The sequence below is a fragment of the Mchenga conophoros genome, linkage group LG10 (genome assembly GCF_057382185.1).
Source record: "Mchenga conophoros isolate Kocher_MC1m ecotype Shallow Benthic linkage group LG10, M_conophoros_male_GT1.1, whole genome shotgun sequence".
NCBI classification, from domain to species: domain Eukaryota; kingdom Metazoa; phylum Chordata; class Actinopteri; order Cichliformes; family Cichlidae; genus Mchenga; species Mchenga conophoros.
The window spans coordinates 23,969,644-23,991,464 of record NC_140535.1 but is presented as its reverse complement, the minus strand read 5'-3'; the positions used below and the strand labels follow the sequence as shown (position 1 = coordinate 23,991,464).

General features: G+C 38.6%; 1 protein-coding gene across 2 annotated transcripts in view; it reads left to right on the top strand.

The window, feature by feature from the left end:
• The window catches only part of LOC146566002 (rho GTPase-activating protein 26-like), an 82,798-nt gene extending 61,739 nt beyond the window's left edge, over positions 1-21,059 (top strand). For both annotated transcript variants that reach the window (XM_085289496.1, XM_085289497.1), the window contains exons 18-25: positions 1,307-1,412; positions 3,022-3,181; positions 3,982-4,120; positions 4,784-4,967; positions 13,223-13,258; positions 13,402-13,512; positions 14,919-15,010; positions 19,067-21,059. In XM_085289496.1, coding sequence (XP_085145622.1) covers positions 1,307-1,412; positions 3,022-3,181; positions 3,982-4,120; positions 4,784-4,967; positions 13,223-13,258; positions 13,402-13,512; positions 14,919-15,010; positions 19,067-19,155 — 917 coding nt within the window. In that variant the 3' untranslated portion in view covers positions 19,156-21,059. The remainder of the gene's footprint in view (positions 1-1,306; positions 1,413-3,021; positions 3,182-3,981; positions 4,121-4,783; positions 4,968-13,222; positions 13,259-13,401; positions 13,513-14,918; positions 15,011-19,066) is intronic.
• Positions 21,060-21,821: the final 762 nt, after the last annotated feature.

The following is a 21,821-nucleotide window of genomic DNA, read 5'->3' as shown; positions in this document are numbered from 1 at the left end:
CCTCAATAATGAGAAAACAGGTTATTGGTGAATCAAGTGCAATTTCCTTGTTTATCTCTCTCCTGGGATGCGGTTGATGTTGGCTGGATTCCTACTCTTATTAAATTCAGAAAGAGTTGGATGGTGTTCTAAATCTACTCCGAATAAAATTAAAGGTCTTCAGTACTGTAAAACCGAATGTGTATTCGTACTGTGCTGTGACTACACATGTCTGGGCTGAGGTTTAAAGAAAAACAAAGTTTTGTTTTTTTGTCCTTTTGTGCATGTGTGTAAAGCCGTGGGCACCATAATAAGGAATGCTGATTTTTATTTTTTATTTTTTTTGTCTATATGTGTGTCTGCTGGAGCCCAGCCCAGTTATGTAAGAAAATAATAAAAATTATGGTTGCCTGTGTATAAGATGCTCTGTCAGTTGTGGGAGCGTTGCCTGGCACTGACAGCTGGGGCCTGAAGGTTGATATAGTGTGAGTCTGCTGTCATCTCTTTATTGACTAGCCCCGCAGGCTTGAGTTATTATAGTTATTCATCAGCAACAGGCTGTTCTGCCCTGCTTGCCATGGAGCTTTTCCACTTTGTAACAGTATTAAACACACAGTGCCAATAAATACCCACATGCATCCTCAGCTCTGTCTCTGCATCTTGTGGAGATAAACGTTTTAATATGCGCTTCATAACTAGTTTGGCAATGGTACACAGAAACCCTGATTCCCTCTGAATATTTATCACCTACCTAACCTTGTTTATGACACTCAAGCCCATTGCATCAGTTGGTTTCCTAAATCAGCTGGACTATTTTTTTTTCTCACAAAAATGGCACAAACATGAGTTTATGGTGCGTTTTCATAGAACTGCAGGTTGATACTCATAGTGATTATATCACTCATAGTGATTATATAGAATGCCAAGATGGCATATGTGGGTCTGATTTTTAATTATTGTTGGAAAACAATGTGTTTACCAAAGAATATAAGCAGCTGCAGACTGTGTTAGGATGATAGTTGGTTGTAGCGACAGGAAAAAGGATGTGAAATATCTGTGTGACATCTAAGAACTCCAGCGAGTCTGGATGTTATTCAGACTTTTATTTTATTGAAATCTTGGGTATACTTGTTTAATTTCTGTGGCGTGTATTGGAATGACTGCTTTTTAGTGTCTACAACAAAAATAAAAAAGGCATCACGACTGCCTTGCATGGTTGCAAAATTACCTGTTTGATGGCTTTGTATGTGCTTGTTTGTGTCAATAAAGATATAATAATCAGCGACACACTTGAATCTCTCAAGTCTTAATATGTGTCTCTATCCAGAGATGGACAATCCAGAGGCTAGAGTAACAGAGGTCCACGCGCTAGTGCACCGGCTACCAGAGAAGAACAGACAGATGCTGGAGCTGCTGGTGAAGCACCTGGCCAAGTAAGTGGAAAAATTGCACACATGGGACAAGAGGTGTAACTGCATTATACGCTGTTCATTTCTAAAGCAGTTTAACACTGTGTAGTGTTATTAGCATTAGCGACTCCATTTAAATTGCTATAATGCTTCTTTGCTTAATTGCTGTCCAAAAGAATTAATGCTCAGCGTAATCTGTTGACCACATGCGCTAATGCTGTGTGTACTGAAAATAGAAACCCATCCGCTAACCACTAGGCGAAATCTATTTCTGGACTTGGGCCTTTAAAAAGAAAGATGAGCTAGTGGCCGGATGCAGGTATTTCTGTCAGTACCAAGAAGAGTTAATCAGACCTTATTCTCAGTGTCTAGTTTACAATTGGATTAAAAGTGGTTAAAAGGTTAAGAAATTGCACATATATTTTTTTATGTAATGTAATTTTAAACTTTACTTGTTTCTGATGCCAATCCCGACTTTCCCAGCAAGATTAGCGCTCGACTTTAAGTTCACCCACCTAGTAAAACCCCTTGTCACAATTTAGACTTTTGCTTCAATGCTTTAGATGCTGCTGTACTGTACACATGCAGTGGTGCTTTGTATTGTACAGGTGAGAGAAATTGTGAATAAAACCCATTGTCTTTCTGCAGGTCACATTCTGCAAGTTGCTGTAACACATAAGCAGAGATAGCATGATACCGCTAGCTTAAGTCTACTTATTTCTCCAAAGCACCCAACTTGCTTTGTGTTTTCAGTGTAAACCCGCATCTAAGCCCCCATGGCTTTATCTGGCTTTTCTTCAACAGCAACAGCATGATACAATCTGTGGTAATGAGGACATAAGCCGCATTTAAACCACATGTAGGTGAACGCATTTGCAGAGAGTTCCGAGGACACGTTACCTGGGTTTAGTAGATTACAGCTGCCAATAGCTATTATCATCACAGGCTTATAGGTAGAGGCTGGATCACACTGTAGCTCAGCTCTCTGTGTCATTTTGTTCATGTATGATTTAAGATTTATTGCATTGTTCAGTGTATACAATGAGGTTTGTAATGGTTGAGATTTAATGAGAGCGTAAGTGTAAGCCAAATGTATTATTATGTCACAATCAGGTTTAACATATTCTCCCTCATTATGATTTTCCTGCTTTAATGCCATTTTTTTGGACTGCTTAGGCAATGTGCTGATCTATCTTGACTGAGCTCTTACATTTTATATGAGTTTCTTATTTTTTTTTTAATTTTTTTGTAACCTGTGTTGTTTGGCAGCTTTTGAAATCAGGATTGTGCTCTGAATGCAGTGAAAACACATTTGCTTTTCCTGTAAGCTCTATAAAGTCTCTGCAGGCTCCTCCTGTTCATTTGTTTCTTTTGTCTGTTTGTTTATTCATATATGTTAGTGTTACTTCTGTTATTATACACAGGAGAAAAAAAATAGGAGTTGCTTCTCCTGAAAATGGGTAAAATAAGTGAGGCTGTATATTTAGGTAATAATTATGTGAGTGATGCGTCATGTGAGACTTTGTTAATGTAAGAAAAAAACTGTCAGGAACTGTAGCTTCAAATCGTGTCAAGTTCCACGTTTCTAATTTGGATTTACTGTGTCGCCCTTTTCTTTGTGTAACCTTAATAGTGTGGCCAGTCACCATCAACAAAACCTCATGACCATTGCCAATCTGGGTGTAGTCTTTGGACCAACTCTGCTCCGCCCACAGGAGGAGACTGTTGCAGCCATCATGGACATTAAATTCCAGAACATTGTTGTGGAGATCCTCATAGAGCACCATGAGAGGGTAAGATGATGCATAACCTTAATGAGTAGCATAACTGCAGAGAGATTAAATGCACCCGTTACACAGACATTGTGTATTTATACAGACACATAGACAAACACACACAGCTCAAGTTGGCACTCCTCAGTCTTTTGACTTTCCCAGACTACTGCTGTATCTACTGGAATGTGTGAAAATATAGTAAAAGAAAGCAAAAATCTTTAACACGCTTGTCTCACCATAATGAAGAAGCATGTACAGTGTCACAGGCGATTAACACAGCCTGCAATAACAAACTAAAAAGCATATTTGAAAACTAATAGACTTATGTAATCGGTTCGAGGAAGGCGGAGGTAAAAAAAAAAAATTACTGCCTGTGTTTATTTTTATCACGTCGTGGGGATTTTACTTTCCTGACTGTACTTAAAGTGGAAGGAAATTTCAGTAATGCCATGATCACTGCCACAAATCTCAGACTAGACCCAGCAATGTCCCCTGTTGTTAAATCTCTACATGTGTAATTACTCTCATTTAAAAGACGTTTCACACGCAGCTGCAAGCAGCTTTGTTGCAGTGTTCTGTAATTGCAATGGTTGAAGCTGCTGCAAAATAAAAAAAATCCAGGAACTAATATTCAGTGTAATGCTTCTGCTCACAAATGAATTAATGTCTGTCCTCAACGTAATGGGCAAGGGCGGTGAATTATTGTTTGCTTTTATATCACTGGAATCAAATTTAAATTTGCCAAAGCACTATTTACATATTTATGCACTGTGCTGTTTCTTAGTTTGTATTTAATTCTGATTGTCTTGTTTGTGCAGATATTCAGAGACATGCCGAATTCTTCTTTGTCCAACACGCAGCTGAAAACGCCCAGGAGGAGGAGCACAGACAGCAAAACTCCTTCCTGCAGCGAAAGGCCACTCACGCTTTTCCACACCCCGACACATTCCCACAAGGGTAAGCTGAAGGACATGACCTCATGCAAATGATTTATTTATTTATTTTAGGATTTCTTTATTTAATTTTTGGTTTTTTTAAAAGCATCTGTTTGTTTGCATTAAAACATAGACAACACAGGTATACCAAACAAACCGAACAACAAACAGAACAATTCCTAATCCTAATTCCTTCAGCCACCTATTAAAGGGAGGAAGTTTGTCAGACATGCAGGATTGCAGCGGAATTTTCCTTGCTAACAGCTTTGATAAGTAAACCTCATAATGAGCTTTCGTACTCTTGAATAAAGCACCCAAAATAATGCTGTAAGGGGGGGCTCCCTATTAAAAGCCTTGGTGAAAAACAAAAAAAGTGACCCCTAAAGGTCAGTAATCTGTTACATTAAATAAGAATGCAAGGTTTTTACCTCTCAGCTGTAAAAGGCTGTTGGAGTATTTTCGTCACACCGCCAGGTGAGCGGAAGAACGGGTGGCTTTGACACCAGAGTTTGTGAATATGATAACCCAGGAACGATTCAACGTAGGATTTTCAAACTAATACCATAAGTGCATCTACTAAAAATCTCAGATGAGAGTGGTTGCCAGTTTTTCTAAATAGTTCAAACCATTTTTATGAAATGAGAAAGCCCCAAGGAATACATCACTCACACATTTACTCTTACAGGTGAGAAAAGGAACAGTGTTGGCAACGCCACAGCTGCTGACCTGCAACACTCGGTGTCCTCGTCTGCTAACTGTAACAGCAGCAGCAGCAGTAGCAGCAGCAGCAGCCAAGGTCGAACCCCGAGACACAGCCTGACAAGCAATGATGGCGAGCAGGACAGCCGGCAGAACCGGCCCACATCACTGTGAGTAGGACAGCATTACGAAATAAGGTTAACCCAAGTAGTTTCTAACAGATGCACCAGCATAAATATGTGCACTCGATTTAAACATTAAAATGGCACAGTGGTGTGGTGGTTTGCACTGTCACCTCACAGCAAGAGTGTCCTTGATTCGAATGCACTGGAGAGCTGGGACGTTTCTGTGTGGAGTGTGCATCTTTCATAAGGGACTCTGGCTCAATCCCACAGTCCAAAAGCATGCTTCTCAGGCTAACTGATGATTCTAAATCGGCAGTAGATGTGAGCGACCTGGGTGTACGCAGCCTCTCGCCCTGTGACAGCTGTGATGGACTTGTTTTGTTCACTGAAAGCATCTATGAGTTGGTGATTTACATAAAATTAACAAGAATTTTAAGAAGAAAATTAAGGTAGTAAAGATAACTTAGCAGTCTAATGGTTTTTTAAAGGGTATTTTGAACATATTAATATATGAGGTACAGCAGATAAAGCTCTCAGATTTACCTCTCACAGTGTGTTCGCTTGTCAGATTATCTTGTCTGATTGTCAGTTTAAGAACTGAAACCAGCTGAGATAAAAATATTATCACGGGGCTGACTGAACCTGTCTCCTGCTGAAAATAACCATGTTTTTATGTAAACGTTAAATCTGGAACTCACAGAGACAAAGGTTGGCCAGGCATATGGTCTGACACACAAATGTACAGGAACACAAACAATATCTTCTGTCTGTCATCCTGATATTATTTTATGGTGTTTGTTGTTAACATACACCTAGTTATAAAGACTGCAGGCCCAGTCTGTCACCAATAATTGTTTCTCCTTCTCTTCCACTGATACTGCCACTCATTCTCCTTTATTATCTCCCACGGCTTGGAATTCATTTTTTAATTTTCTCAACAGCATGCTACTGTTCCACCCAGCCTTTGTTTATCAACTTTGTTATTTGTGTGAGTTCTGTGTCAATTTTGCATCTTCAATCTGAACTTTGATTAATGTTAGAAATGAACGGCGATCAGTACTGTAAGGTTTCCTTCATCAAACAACAAAAATACTTTTGGCTGCTGATTACTTGAGTATGGCTGTGGACTGTAACAGAACAGAAACATACCTCCTGCCCTTGTTGATGATGTTGTTCCTGGGATTCACTGGAGCCACTTGCCTAGCTTGGGAGTCACTGTACCTAGTGCTTCTATTACCACTGGGACCACTTGTTAAGTCAAATTGTTGAATGTTGTCATTGTGTTTCTTAAATTTGTAAAGTCTCAGTTCAAGCAGTAGGATCAAAGAGATTCCTTTGATCCTGACCACCTCTCCAGCCACTCTGTGCTGGGGGAGGTTTTATTGTAGATACATCTTATCTGAAAGATCTGTTTCTTTTGTTGTAAGCTTCCTGCTTTTATGACCCTTTTGGTGAGCAGGAGGTCACACAAACACACCCCCATGACCCACCCACACACACACACACACACACACACACACACACACACACATAGTGCCTTGTCTTAGAACCATTGGGGGGGTTTACGGTGGGAGGTGCTTGTGCTGTGATGTGTATTGTAACTGTCATGTCAATAAAAAGGCTACGAGGGGAGCTGCTCTTTGAAGGATTTGGGCTAGAGACAGGTGAGGAGCATTGCTCCACTGCCTGGTTCTGACCAAAGCTCTCCCTCGTTAGCGAGTAAAAGACCGGTTGAAGATGTTCTGTCTTGTTTTCGTTCTTCATGAGGAATAAGTCTCTAAACTAGCGGGGCCTGTGGAAACATAGACTCAACACCACTGTTACCTTCACCCTCCACATCTTCTCTGACCCCTTGGTACTTCTGCAGCTTCCTTCTTCTTGATGTTGCTGTCATTCAGAACTGTTACATCTATCACTACGGCCGTCTTCCTCTGTTTGTCTACCACCACTATGTCTGGTTGGATAGCCATCACCGTTTTGTCTCTCTTTATCTGGACGTCCCACAGGATCGTATCTCGGTCATTTTTCACCACCCTTGGGGGCGTCTTCCATTTTGACCTCAGGACTTCCAGGCCATACTCGCCACAGATGTTTCTGTACACTATGCCGGCCACTTGGTTATGGAGTTCCATGTATGCCCTGCCAGCTAACATCTTACACCCTGCTGTTATGTGCTGGATTGTCTCAGGGCCATCTTTACACAGCCTGCACCTGAGGTCTTGCCTGATGTGATAGACCCCAGCCCAGCGCTTATTCCTGTGCTGCCATGATTACTGCCTCTGTGCTGTCTTTCAGTCCAGCTTTGTCCAGCCACTGGTAGGACTTCTGGAGGTCAGCCACTTCCTCGGTCTGCTGGTGGTACAGATAGGGGTCTATCCTTCCATGATGGATCCTCCTTATCCTCTTCTTTCTTGGGTTTCTGCTGCCTGAGGTATTCACTGAGTATGCGGTCGGTTGGAGCCATCCTTATGATGTATTTGAAGTATTTTCCTGTTTCTTATGGTATGCTTATATTTGGCTTAAATGCTATCTTTACTAATCACAATAGATCAATCAGTAAAAAAACAAAATAAATTAAAAAAAATCATCTTTATATCTTTAATACTAATATTACTGAAAGCATTTTTTTTTTCAAACGAAAGCCAATGGCTGTATATAGACAGTATACTCTATATTGTGTGTACAACATAAAACAAAAGGGTCCACATTAGGATGTCTAGAGAAGTGTTATTCGTGATATGTGAAATGAGGGGAGAAATAAGAATGCACAGCAGGAACAGGTGCTTTAAGAGATGCTCTGAAGAATACAGAGAACAGCCGACAGAGAAAAGGGCTTTTTTGGAAACTCTTTGCTTTATGAGTCACAAGGAAGAAGCATTTAATGACTGTAGTGAACAATTATGTTTTTTCCTTTTATCCCCTTATACTTGTGCTTGGGCAGAACCGTATGTTTGATGTAATTGTTTTTTATACTTTATGTCCCTTTCTGTTTGCACTGTATGTCTCCAAGCATGTTAAAGGTAAATTCGAACTTGCTTAATTTACTTTGCTTTATTTACTTCTGCTTTTTGGTGTATATGCCAAAGGTTACTGCAGGGTCCTTGGTTTGAGGTTTGGGTGTCACTTGCTGTCTCCCTGCTTTCATGCCTGCCCATCCTCTGAAAATAAGGCCTTTAAAATTCCTACAATCGAGAAAGAAAAGAAAAAAATGACCAGCATGGAATCAAAACTCTACCAGCTCAGTGTGAACAGACACACATTAGAGGATTTTCGATTTAGCTGTTGAGGGATTTTCAGCCAGAGTGAATACACTACACCTTGGGGAAAAGAGTCATTCCTAAGCTGCTGGACTGGACTAGCAAAGATAGATATGTGTAACTGACTCTGATCCCAGCTCGGATCATCATTTCATATTCTCCCAGAGCCACATCACAAATTGGCAGGAAAAACCAGCCTCAGCGACCTCATCATATGCGCAGAGCTACAGAGCAACCGGTTGACATCGTTAGCTCTGTCTGTTCTCCTATTCCCTACTACTATTTGTCAGGTGCTTTTTACAAACCTGCAAACCTTTGACTACGTCTAGAGGCAAACCTAAAAGAGATGTCAGTCTGCAATGCACTGGGGTCTGAGTTGGGTCAAATCTACGAGGTCGACGGTGGCCTGGACCTGATGTTCTAAGGTGAAAATGTAAATGCCAAAAACCTCCTGCTCTGCTCTGCTCTTGTCTCTTTGTGAAAGTCAGTGAATTGTTTTGTATTTATCGTGCTGTTTTTTTTATTTTTAATGAAAAGAAAGCAAAGCAAGAAAATAATTGTTTAGTGGAGATTGATTAGTATAGAGAGAGTGACTGAAAAAAACACTCTCACGTGCCATCAATGAGAGGAAGAAGAAAAACATCCATTAAGGATTTGTAGACAGGCTGTCATCAAGATACTCCCTCCTAACAGTATAACACCCTTTTACACACATGCATTACCAGATTACATGTGTCTGCTTTGGCTGCTTTTATTGATAAACAGCTTGTTTATATAAATATTTTTTCTCCTTCCTGCTCTCAGGATATTACAGATATTACACTGATTACTTCAGAGCTCTAATAAGGGATAAATTCATGCCACCATCAGTAAAAATGGACATGTAGTATAAGTAAAAACCAGCCTCTCACTACTTTAACCTTGCGTACAGGTAATGCTGGGCTCTGTGACAAAAGAAGTAAGTAAAATTTATGATTCTCATTACTAAAATGTTCTCAGAGCTTTTTGCACCCTTGTGTTTTGAGTCCAGACTCAACATTTGCAGGCAATTCTGGGGTCAATCTGATTTATTTCTTAAACTATAAATTCTTGTTTAAGGCTGTAAACTGTATTTGTCGCTCTCACATCTGCAGAGGCAAACACTACATGGTGGTGTTGTGACTCAGCAGCATGAAGTCCACTTTAAAAACAAAAGAAAAAAAATCAGGCAGCTGATTCCATGAGTACAGGTCATATTCGTTGCAAAATAAACACGAGATTCACCATGAAATATTCAGATTATTTATAATTGCATTGTTAATTCTCAAAATGTATTCTTGCATAGTTTTACTGACATAGAAGTTGGTCCCCTCTTGCCGTGTCTATCACAGTGATCTGTGATTAGTGACAGTTAAAGGGTGCTGTCCACACTGATTGATTTTTTTTTTTTAATGTTGATTGATCTCTGAGTGGAGAATAAAGTAGAAAAGGATGGATCAGTTACTGTGACTCTGCTGATCCTGATAAAGCCACGGTGATAATATCAAAGTGCCTTTTTGAGCTTATTTAAACCAAATGATCTCACTTCCTGTCCTGTTACTAGTTTATTTACCAGAGTTCAGAGTTAACATCAAGTTGAAGTAGTTTGACTTTCTAATAATTTATTTTCTAAAGTAAATTTAGAAGTTAGAAGTTGCAAGATTGATCTTCCAACTCGTACTTCTCTCACTCTGGAGTTGCCAAATACTGATGGTGTAAGAAGAGCTCCAAAATAATTATGGAGGGGGTGAAACTGTTTCTAGATGTTTCTAAGGTCAACAAAGATATATGTATCACTTATCATCTTTGTTTATGTGTGTTTGTCTTGTTCTGTGTGCACTGAGTTACTGATCTAAAAGCTATTTTACTGATGCTTTTATTGTAGTGTCCCAAAAACATCCATCCATCCTCAGCTCATTCAGTTTCCCTGGACAGGTTGCCAGTCTGTCACAGGGTCCCTGAAACAAAACATCACAAAACTAACTTTTAAATATAGCTACGTCACCATAGCAACCATATGTTACATCATCAAAAAAAGGGAAAAGCTGTTATAATATAGAATAGAGCCGACTATGAATCTGTTGACGCTGTGCAGAGAGGGAGATAAGAGGAAAAAATAATAATCCTCTGACTCACCAATGTGATGTTATATAAAATGAATGAGGGGATTGATCTGACACTGGAAGAAAAAGAGTACAGTCTGCTTTTGCTAGGCAGGTGCAGATTGTTAAAATAAAATAATAAAGAAGCCATATCTTTACAGTAGCCCATTTATTAGAGTTTCTCTCTTTTTACCATTTTTAGTGGAAGGATATATAGAATTTTTCACCTCACTGTTCATTCAAATTACTTCTTCTGTTTGGTATGGTAAAAAAAAATCTTCACAGAATTTAAAATTACCTCTCAAAGTATTTCACAAATAGAAAATTCTACTCAGATTTCCTGTACTTTCTGGCTACCTTTTGAATCCACTATAACATATCAAATGCTACTATTTTGGCACTGTTGGCTATAATATGTCCTTTTAACTCCATTCTTCTAATAAATTGTCACTGATTATGGGGGCAAATTGAGTATTTTAAAGGCCAGTTAAATGTGTTCACTTGTTGGATTCCTGGTGATTGAAGCAATCAGAAGTAGCTCAAGAATCAGTTTGAAATCTTTTTAAACAATTGAGGCAAATTGCTTGTGCTATTAAGAATAAGTATAAGAATAAGAAGACCTGCAAATAAGACTCCCAGGAAAAATTCAGTTTAGAAATAGGTGTATAAATATACGACTTTTTTTTTAGTATTTAGCTTTTATGAGTAATACAAGTAAGAAGAAGCAAAGGCTTCCAAAAGAAAGCCCAAAATAAACGTCGACGTAGGGGATGATGCACAGCAGCATGGCTGTGTTTTCAGTGCTGTGAATGCACAACAGTGGGTGTTCTGGTTCTTTGTGACTCTGCTGGCTTAATTTACATGCCAGTTTTCTGTGATGCATTTACGTTTTAATCTCTGAAACAATCTGGTGTTGCCTTTTATGTAATCTTTGTGTGTTAAAAGTGACAGTTCATCTGCATCCTGCATCATTGGATTAGAAAGACTGAATGAAAAATCTTTTGGGGAAGTCCAGTGTTGGTCAAGTTACTTTATTATTATTATTTCTCTAAGAAAGTTATCCCATTACTTTTCTGAGGTAAATAGTTACTTTATTACTTAGTGACTTTTTAAAAACATAACATAAACTTATTACACTGTTCCTCTGTCTCTCTTGCTGCATTGAGCATGTTTATGACAAAAGAATTTCCCTCGGGATAAATAAAAAAACAAAGTTCTAAAAAACAAAAAAAAGTTCTTCTTATTATTATTATTATTAAATACATGACATGAATGTGTTATAAATCAATAGACCTTTCAGCCCAATTCTATTTTTTTCTGCATTATCCATCATATAAAATTGAATCAAATGAGAAAGTCTCTTTTTAAAGCTTGTTTTAGTTTGAATCTTTTAACTTTATGCACTTCGCATCAGGCAAAAATTAAATTATACGCAACAGTCTTTGACTTGAAGGAATTTGTTTAACATTTTAACCTATTCTCTGCATATTTCAGCATATGAACTAAAACAATGTTTTGTGTTTACACTCAAATAGATGCAAGTACTTGCAAAGATTCAGCGGCACTAAGTACAGTCGTTCTTAAATCTATTTTTACCTGTTTAGCAGGAGTGGGGCATGTGGAGGTTTGCCTAGTGCCACATCAGTCATGTCAGTGGGGGGATCCGGGGGTTTCTCTGTGAATTTCACATTCCCATGGCAGCGTTCTAGGTGCTTGCTCAGATTTGAAGTTAAATTTTTCGCTGTAGAAAAAGTTTTTTCCCCCACGCAGAGTGTACAGCAGACGCAAATGTTTTTGTCACTTTTTTACAGAATCGAACTCAAAGTAAAGTCAGTACTTCGAGCTTTAAACGCTGCATGGTCGTACTCTCCTTCACAATCCATATTATTCATTGTTGATCTACACACGTCTGTTGTTGCTACGGACGCTGCACGCTTGTTCGTCATTATCATGAGACACTCCCACAAACATCACAAACAAAATCACGGTTTAGTAATGCGGTAACGTAGCGTGCTTATGGGAAAGTAACAGTAATCTAATTACTTTTTTGCCATAGTAATCCCTTACTTTACTAATAAAGTAATCAGATTACAGTAACACATTACTTTTAACACGCTACTGCCCATCTCTGGTGAAGACATGGATCTTGCTGAGAAAGTTGAAATACATTTAACATCACCACGTTGACCAAAACTGCATCTATGACTATTCTCTTACAAAGAGTATCACTACAACTGATTCTTGGATCAGTCCTTTGTAGTTATTGATTTTTTTTTATCCCCACCTAATTAAAGTCTTGTTGATTTTTTTTTTTTTTTTTTTTTTTGTTACATGTAAGGATAAATATAAGGATATCGTGTTTACCCTCCTACGTCTTTGCATTTAACCCATCCTAATTATTAGGGGCAGTGGGAATCAACTATGCAGCACCCAGGAGACAACTACAAATGCACACCAATTCCTTGGTCAAGGGCAGCATGAGTGGAAAATTAAACCTGTGCAACCACAGGGAGAACATCCACACTCTGACCTCTACCCACTGTGTTTACAGACCGCAAGATTCAACTGGGACTGTGTTAGGACTTCACCAAGGGAAAATTCAAACAGCCTCCATTATTCTTGTTGTTTTAGTTGAACACGAAGCACATTACACTTTTACAGAATTTGGTATGGTTTGGCTTCTGGATTCACTATTTTAGCTAAGCGAGATTGGAGGGCTACTTTGCTGACTTGTCATTTATTCCTCATGTGGTGGAAAACTCTCATGTAGAACTGTGGATATCATTGTCTCTCAATTTATAATGTACAAATTCATTCCACAATGTATTTTCCCAAGTCCAGAAACACTTCTGTATGTAATAAAATGCACTGATAACAACTGATTGATTCACTTTGTCTTCTTTTCTTGTGTGTGTGTTTCCAGGCTGAACCCGAAGCCTCGCGCCAGCATACCAACAAGGTACATTTAAAACTGCTTTAAAGTCACACTTGCCACTTGTCACACCTAATTTCCAGTACTTTAGGGTATCAACATGAGGTGTTATTTATCCTGTTTTTATCTAATTCTATCAACATGTCATTCTCTGTAAATTTGTCCTTCAGTGCAACGTCTTCCAGTCCCACTTCTCCACGTTCGCCCTCCTGGCCGATGTTCTCAGCCCCTTCCAGTCCACAGCCAATATCTTCCGCCTCCAGTGACTCCTCCCCTGTCAGGTTAGTGCACAGTATTTATGAAATGACATGATGCTGACTTGCCAGCAATAAGAATGAAACTGCAAACTGTGCTCATTCTAAGAAACCTTAAACTGCAAAAGTCTAGGACGGCATGAAAGTAAAAAAGATGGAACTTTTGAAAGATGAAAGCAGTTGTCATCAATTATTATTCAGGAAAAATATATTTATACAAAATTGTAATATTTGCCCAACTAGTTAAAAAACCTTATCTGAAAGCTTATGGATCTCCATTATTGTAGTTAATTTGATCAACACACTTCCAGCCAGCAGAGCTCAAGAGGCATTGGTGTAGTGGATGTGACTGACCTCTCCTCTTCCCCATGAAACGAGAGAGCTTAAGAGCTAACTCGTCCCTCGGGGTATTACCGCAGTATCTCAAATCAAGGACACGTCAAGCAGCAGTCATTCTAATATGAGCCTCTCTATTGAAACGGCAATAAAAATACGCCTTAATTTGATGCAGTTATTCATCTGAACCTTGGTAGATATATAGTGTCTGTCACTACAGTTCATTTCAGTGCTTAACATTTTAAGCCTTAAGTGTCCTGGTGCTGTTTTAGAAGCTGATAACAGCTAGTATTCTTTTCAAGTGCTTTGCACCCTCAAAATATCAGGTCTTTAAAGCTGTGACCTCTAAATGACTCAGTAGGAGACGGTAGACAGATATAACAGTAAATTATATCTGAATGAAAAGGTAAAGTTTACAAGGCAGAAAGAAATGACAAGCTAGAACTTTAAAGACATACAACACCATGGAATATTACAGTGTCGACATAAAACCATGTCCAGAGTGTCAAATAATTAAGTAAACATATGCAAACACATCCTCATGTGCAGTTAACACTGACGTACAGCTTATTTTTAAAGACTAATTCAGAGTCATGTCACACAATAAGCAGGTAATGAGTGTATTATTTACCAAACAGAAACGCTGTGGTGGGTTCATTCCTGTCCAGTTCCATATCAAAGACCTGGTTCAGGTTTGAACATGTACAGATAATTTTTTTTGTCATTCCTGATATAGAACAAAAAGCTTCATTATCTTTATCTTCAGATCCTCCACACAAGCAAAAGGATAGGGTTGTTCTCACAAGCACTGGGTGCTCCCCCTCAGCAGATTTCTGGACATAGGCCTGTTTCCACAGAGGATCAACTGTAGGGCTGTTAATCCTCTGCTAAGTGTAGCTTTGCATGATGTACAGTCATGCACTAATATTTTATACCTACTCTAAAATCAGGAAAAGGAAAAAGTCCATGTGTGAATTTAACCATCTGATACTTAATAAACAGAGCATATAAAGTGACCAACCTGCCATTTGTGTTAAATTGAGGTACTACTTTGGTGTCTGATTACTGGCTCAGTGTAACTCTCTTCTTATTTCCAGTTTCACGGGCAGAAAAGCTCGAGCTCTATACGCCTGCAAGGCAGAGCACGACTCTGAGCTGTCCTTCATCGCTGGGACCATCTTTGAGAATGGTGAGTCACAATCTGGACTTGCCAGCAGAAAGGAAAAAGGAAAGAATGTGGGTTGGCGTATAGAAACTATTTGTTGTCAAAACAAAAATCCAGACTTGGGAATTTGCTTGGCCTTGGTGCTGAGGCTTTCAAAAAATCCTCGACGTTTATCCAAATAGTCAGCCGTCCAAAAATTATATATGATAGGCTTATAGCACCACTTTCCCTTGACTAGAACTTCTGGAACTTCTTCTTTATGATATGAAGTGAATATGAAGGAGCATAGAGGAATGTACACTGCTAATTCCAGAGACTGGATCCACAGAACATTTGTTTAACATATTTTATCTGGCACCTGGCAATAAAATGTGCTGAGACTTTAGAATCTGGCAAACAGACAAGCTGCTAAAGCAATACACTGGACTGAATATGTAACAAACAGCAAAGACATGCATACTATATATATGAAAGTTACCCAGAGACATACAAACCATGATAAAGGGAAATGCTAAACATTTTCCCCTTTCTTTACTTTCCTATTTACCCACCTTACCAAAGGAAAATAATGCTTGGACACTGCTGCGTAACTAAAATTATTGTCACTGTGTGCAATGATCTAGTGTTCTCGTTTCCTTTGAAATGGGTCCTTTGAAGATGGACACCAGGTCTGTGAGCACTCAATGTCAATTTCTGTCTTCAAAGCACTTTGTGTGTCAAGTGGGCAGTAAGCTAGAGTTGGTTTGCTGTCAGTTTTTGATTGAATGAAGTCGTCTGTTTACTGATAAAACAATGAACTTGAACTGCTTACATTTATAGTTTAGCAAGAACTTCATTAATTTGAAAGGAAATTCTGAAATTTTCCTCAGAAACGATGATATAGTTTCTGTAGAAATGGCAACTTACAGCCAAATGATGTAGAAAACGTTGCTTTTATAAGAAAATATAGGCAGAATAAAACTAGTCTAGTCCCCCATTTCAAAGAGACACAGTGTAGATAAATTATTACCTTCACTTAAAAAAAAAAAAAGATTCTTCACCCTCAGTAACCATGAAGCAATAATTTTACGTAAAATCCAACAGAAGTATATAAAAAAGGTTTATTCATTCAAATAATTCATTATTAAGGCAAAAGTGCTCAGTATAAACTTAATATACAGTGGGGCAAAAAAGTATTTAGTCAGCCACCGATTGTGCAAGTTCCCCCACTTAAAATGATGACAGAGGTCAGTAATTTGCACCACAGGTACACTTCAACTGTGAGAGACAGAATGTGAAAAAAAAATCCATGAATCCACATGGTAGGATTTGTAAAGAATTTATTCGTAAATTAGGGTGGAAAATAAGTATTTGGTCACCTCAAACAAGGAAAATCTCTGGCTCTCACAGACCTGTAACGTCTTCTGTAAGAAGCTTTTCTGTCCCCCACTCGTTACCTGTATGAATGGCACCTGTTTGAACCCATCATCTGTATAAAAGACACCTGTCCACAGCCTCAAACAGTCAGACTCCAAACTCCGCCATGGCCAAGACCAAAGAGCTTTCGAAGGACACCAGGAAAAGTATTGTAGACCTGCACCAGACTGGGAAGAGTGAATCTACAATAGGCAAGCAGCTTGGTGTGAAAAAATCAACTGTGGGAGCAATCATCAGAAAATGGAAGACATACAAGACCACTGATAATCTCCCTCGATCTGGGGCTCCACGCAAGATCTCATCCCGTGGGGTCAAAATGATCATGAGAACGGTGAGCAAAGATCCCAGAACCACACGGGGGGACCTGGTGAATGACCTGCAGAGAGCTGGGACCAAAGTAACAAAGGTCACCATCAGTAACACACTACAACGGCAGGGAATCAAATCCCGTAGTGCCAGACGTGTTCCGCTGCTGAAGCCAGTGCATGTCCAGGCCCGTCTGAAGTTTGCCAGAGAGCACATGGATGATACAGCAGAGGATTGGGAGAATGTCATGTGGTCAGATGAAACCAAAGTAGAACTTTTTGGTATGAACTCAACTCGTCGTGTTTGGAGGAAGAAGAATACTGAGTTGCATCCCAAGAACACCATACCTACTGTGAAGCATGGGGGTGGAAACATCATGCTATGGGGCTGTTTTTCTGCCAAGGGGACAGGACGACTGATCCGTGTTAAGGACAGAATGAATGGGGCCATGTATCGTGAGATTTTGAGCCAAAACCTCCTTCCATCAGTGAGAACTTTGAAGATGAAACGAGGCTGGGTCTTCCAACATGACAATGATCCAAAACACACCGCCCGGGCAACAAAGGAGTGGCTCCGTAAGAAGCATTTGAAAGTCCTGGAGTGGCCTAGCCAGTCTCCAGACCTCAACCCCATAGAAAATCTGTGGCGGGAGTTGAAAGTCCGTGTTGCTCGGCGACAGCCCCAAAACATCACTGCTCTCGAGAAGATCTGCATGGAGGAATGGGCCAAAATACCAGCTACTGTGTGTGCAAACCTGGTAAAGACCTATAGTAAACGTTTGACCTCTGTTATTGCCAACAAAGGTTATGTTACAAAGTATTGAGTTGTATTTTTGTTATTGACCAAATTCATGGATTTTCTTTTCACATTCTGTCTCTCACAGTTGAAGTGTACCTCTGGTGCAAATTACTGACCTCTGTCATCATTTTAGGTGGGGGAACTTGCACAATCGGTGGCTGACTAAATACTTTTTTGCCCCACTGTATACCACTGGAGTAATTTTCATTTAACTAGACACTGATAAATTTAACATTTTACATTTGTATGTATGTAATAAAATTACGTGGAAAATTTAGAAGTAATTAAATGAGTTAAAGTTGGAATTTTGAGCATGAATATTCTTGCAATCAAAATAGTTGATGCAGCTACTTGTAAACAGTCGCCGAATATAAAAAAATTCAATGCAATCACTGGGTAACTACTGATTTTTCCCAACTGGAATGAAGACTGCAATCCATTTTTTATTCTACTGTGAATGAGCCATTAGGACTCTGATTATATAATCTCAGTTTCTTTGTGCAGATCTGGGCTTCATTACCCGAGATCAGCCAAATTTAAGAACAATAACTATACTGGGTCTTCTGCTTTGCTGGCTATTATAATTATAGTTGGCCTGAGTAAAGTTTCCTTGTAGACATATACTCCATGTTGGTGGGATGTAGTTTCAAACCCAAACCAAAATAGAATTAACTGCATAAAGACTATTTAGGCCTATGTAATGCAGACTCATGTTATCCGAGGCCTTTTGGTCATAATGTGTCCTTGGGGACATCCAATCCTTAACGTGGTATCTCAGCAATGCAGTCTGCTCACGGCTGGCGAAGGATGAAGCATCCCAGCTGTCCACACGGAGCTCATAATACAACCTCATAGTGCTTTCTTGACATTTACAAGAATAAAGCAACGGTATAATATTCATACTACAGGTTTGCTGAATTTAACATTCCCCCCCTACATAAATAGTAAGAATCAAATACGTGCAAAGGCTTACATGGTTTTATTTTTCTGTCTTTGATGTAAATGTGGTGCGCAGCTTGGTGCAAATTAGATTCCTGGTGTGGACAAATCTGGTGAACACACAATCTAACCCTGTAGCAATGTTGCACTTTCGTATTTATAGGATGTTTAACCACCACAGCACCCCAAACTAATCTAATCATGTTTCCAATTTAAAACTGCACTGCACTTTTACCAAGCTGTTGGAACAAACCATCAAAAGTGGTATGTTTGAGTTAACAATTTCATTCCTGCATGAATGATTTCACAAGAATGAACTTACATGTTCATGTACAGAAAAGACTTTCCTGTTGCAGGACGCGTGCCTGACGTTTCGGGCTCATACTGTGTTTCATGCTCACAAGTAAACAACAGCCAATCTGTGATGCCAGAGATATCCTCTCCAAAGTATTTAGACATTAAACACTCGATGGGGAACATGTGGAAGTGTTAACCATCATCTTAAGCCTGCTTCTCCACCCTCTCACCCTCAGTATGCATAGTGTCTTCACATTTTTATGAACATTTCAGTTCTATGTCAATGCATTTCAACAATATCCATGTTTTCCCCCTTCTGTCTAGTTCATACTTCCAGGGAGCCTGGCTGGTTGGAAGGGACTCTTGATGGGCGAACAGGACTGATACCAGAGAACTATGTTGAGTTTGTATAATTTAACGGCATACATGAACTGGAAGATTGTGGATGGGAGTAGACCAAACTGGATTTTAATGAACTATATTTAACTTCAGAAAACTAAACAGATTGAGGATACAGGCTCAATCACTTCTATTGTACTGGACGGGACCAATGCAGATAAGGTGACTTTTTGTTTTGATCAGACTGGAAACTGAAACTGGACCAAGCAGAACCATATCCAATAGATATGACACAAAAACAAAGCATACCGAAGTGGGGAGAGAACCCTGAATTGCACTGGGGAATGAAAACATATATAAAAAGACGAGACTGCTTTTATTTGATTAGCGTGCGTGGCTTTTAGTCTTGGTGAAGACTATATGGGAACAAACCCAAATTTGTGTGTGTGTGAGCGAAAGAGAGAGAGAACAGTGGGAGGAAGTTAGACAAACTTGTATAAATGATTTGATATTTTTCAGCTGCAGTGTGTGTGAGTTCTTTGCTTTTATATTTTGAACTGCACTGTCCCTCACTCCAACCACCTTTTCCACACACTCCTTTTTTTTGGTTAGGTATAAATAGGCAACTGTTTCTGCAGAGATGTTGACAGGACGTATTAACTTTGGACTTCACCTATTGTAGAATTGATTAGTAATGCCAAATGGGACAGTTAAGCTTTAAAAGTTGACTTAAATGATTGGGTTTGGCTTTATGGCTGTAAATGTGTGAGCACTGCAGAAGTGCAGTTATTGCCTGGGACAAGACTCAACCTGGCTAATGTTTCAGAGCTCCAGTTAAGCATCAGGAGCCCCCGGGCAGGTCGGCACAGGATGAGTTTTCTTTGGAACTAGTTCACTCAAAGGTCAGCTATGGGTTTCTCTTTATTTATAATTTTTCCCCTGCAGAGCCCTCGCATAAAATGCGAAAAATTTCAAATAATCCCCACAAGCCCATCAGCAATTTAAAATGCAACAAAGGCAGAACAGCTGATTCCTGTCAGTTAAAACAAGCCCAGCTGTGAGGCATCACCATTTCAGTCCATTCAGGAAGATTGAATGAACTTGGGAAAAACATGTTTATTTATAATATTTTCTTTTAGTTTTAGCCATTATGCAGATTTAGTTACTTGGTTATCTTGGATGCTTAAATCTTGACAGCACGGTGCGACTGAAAAATTGAAATAATTTTGAAAGTCAAGGTATCACACAGTCTTTATTGTTCCATGCCCTTTATACCTCATCACTTTACTTAATATTTCAAAAAAATGTAAAGTTAAGCATCCCTCAAGAGTTGAACATTCATAGTTTCTTCTTTACGCCTAATTTTTCCTGTGTAGGAAACAAGATTACATGATTATCTAATTTAACCATGGCTGACCTAGTTGAGTTATTCTTTGATCAAAAATTTACTGCCCAGCCTGTAATTTGTAAATACATTCAGTTCAGATACTTGAAGGGGGAAAAGGTGATAGATTTTTCAGAATTGTTTTTACTTGTGTATAAAAGCTGGTCAGCTTTGTGGCTTGCTCATTCCTTGAACCACTTGTTAAGAAAATTATTTTTCCCCATTTTATCCTGTATCCAGTTTATAAATTCAACAGAAAAATCAAATGGGAGAGTAAAAAAAGCTTAAATGTGAAATAAGACTACTTTATTCAAATCTAAATTTTTTATTTATGAGATTACTTAAAGGCTAAATCCTGCACGGCATTCTTTTTGGGGTGTTTTCTTGACTTTGTAAATAAATACACAGTATTTGATAAGGTATACTTTTTTCATTATGAAATTTTATATTTTGTATTTTTAGCATACTAATTTAATTCCTTAATTCCATCTTTGTTGCCCTGATTTTTTGTATCATTTAAATCCTGCAGCCTTAAATATTCTTTTGAATGTTTTTGTGAAAAATGTGCAGAATTAAAGACAAATCTTGAACAGCTGTAGCTTGAAGTTTTCTTTCTAGTTTCCAATCCTGATTCCGATTTTTGTCTTCTGGTTTATTATTAATAATGTGTAATTATTCATCCTGTAATCCCTACTTTATATTTTAAAAAAATTGTGCATAAAAACAGCTATTATTGTTTTATCCTTTTTATTCGTTTTTATTTTTAATTTATTTTTGTTTTAATACGGTTTATTTTCAGTTAGTTTCCAGAGTGGAGTCGTACGTTTAAGTTGAGTTTTAAAAAAAAAAAAGAAAAAGTTTAAATGTTAGATTTAGGCTTTTAACTTATTACTGTATAGAGAGCATACAGAGGCAAGAATTGAGAAAATCAGCATAGGTATAGCAATAAAAGCGCTAAAAAAGTATAAAAACTAAAGATATTTCTACAATATTTTTATTTTAGGTTTTTAAAATTAACAGAATAGATTTGTTTTAGTTGACTAGAACAACTTTGATGCGCTACACTAGAATTTGAGTGGATTGGCTCATAGGTAAGCAGAACGATTCTCTCTTGCTAAACAGCACTTTGACACAAGGTTAGGCCATCAGTCAGCTGCACTGGACTTCATATTAAGTCATGTTTTTACAGTTTGGATTCCTTTTAAGTAAACGTTTACTGATGTTTATTTAAATTTAGAATCTACTTGTGGTGAGTCATAACTTGCAGCTAAGATGACATGAAAATGTAAGCTTTAAGTTTCAAGCACTCGTGACTGCAGGCTAATTCATTAGCACTTATTAGTTAATTTATAAATG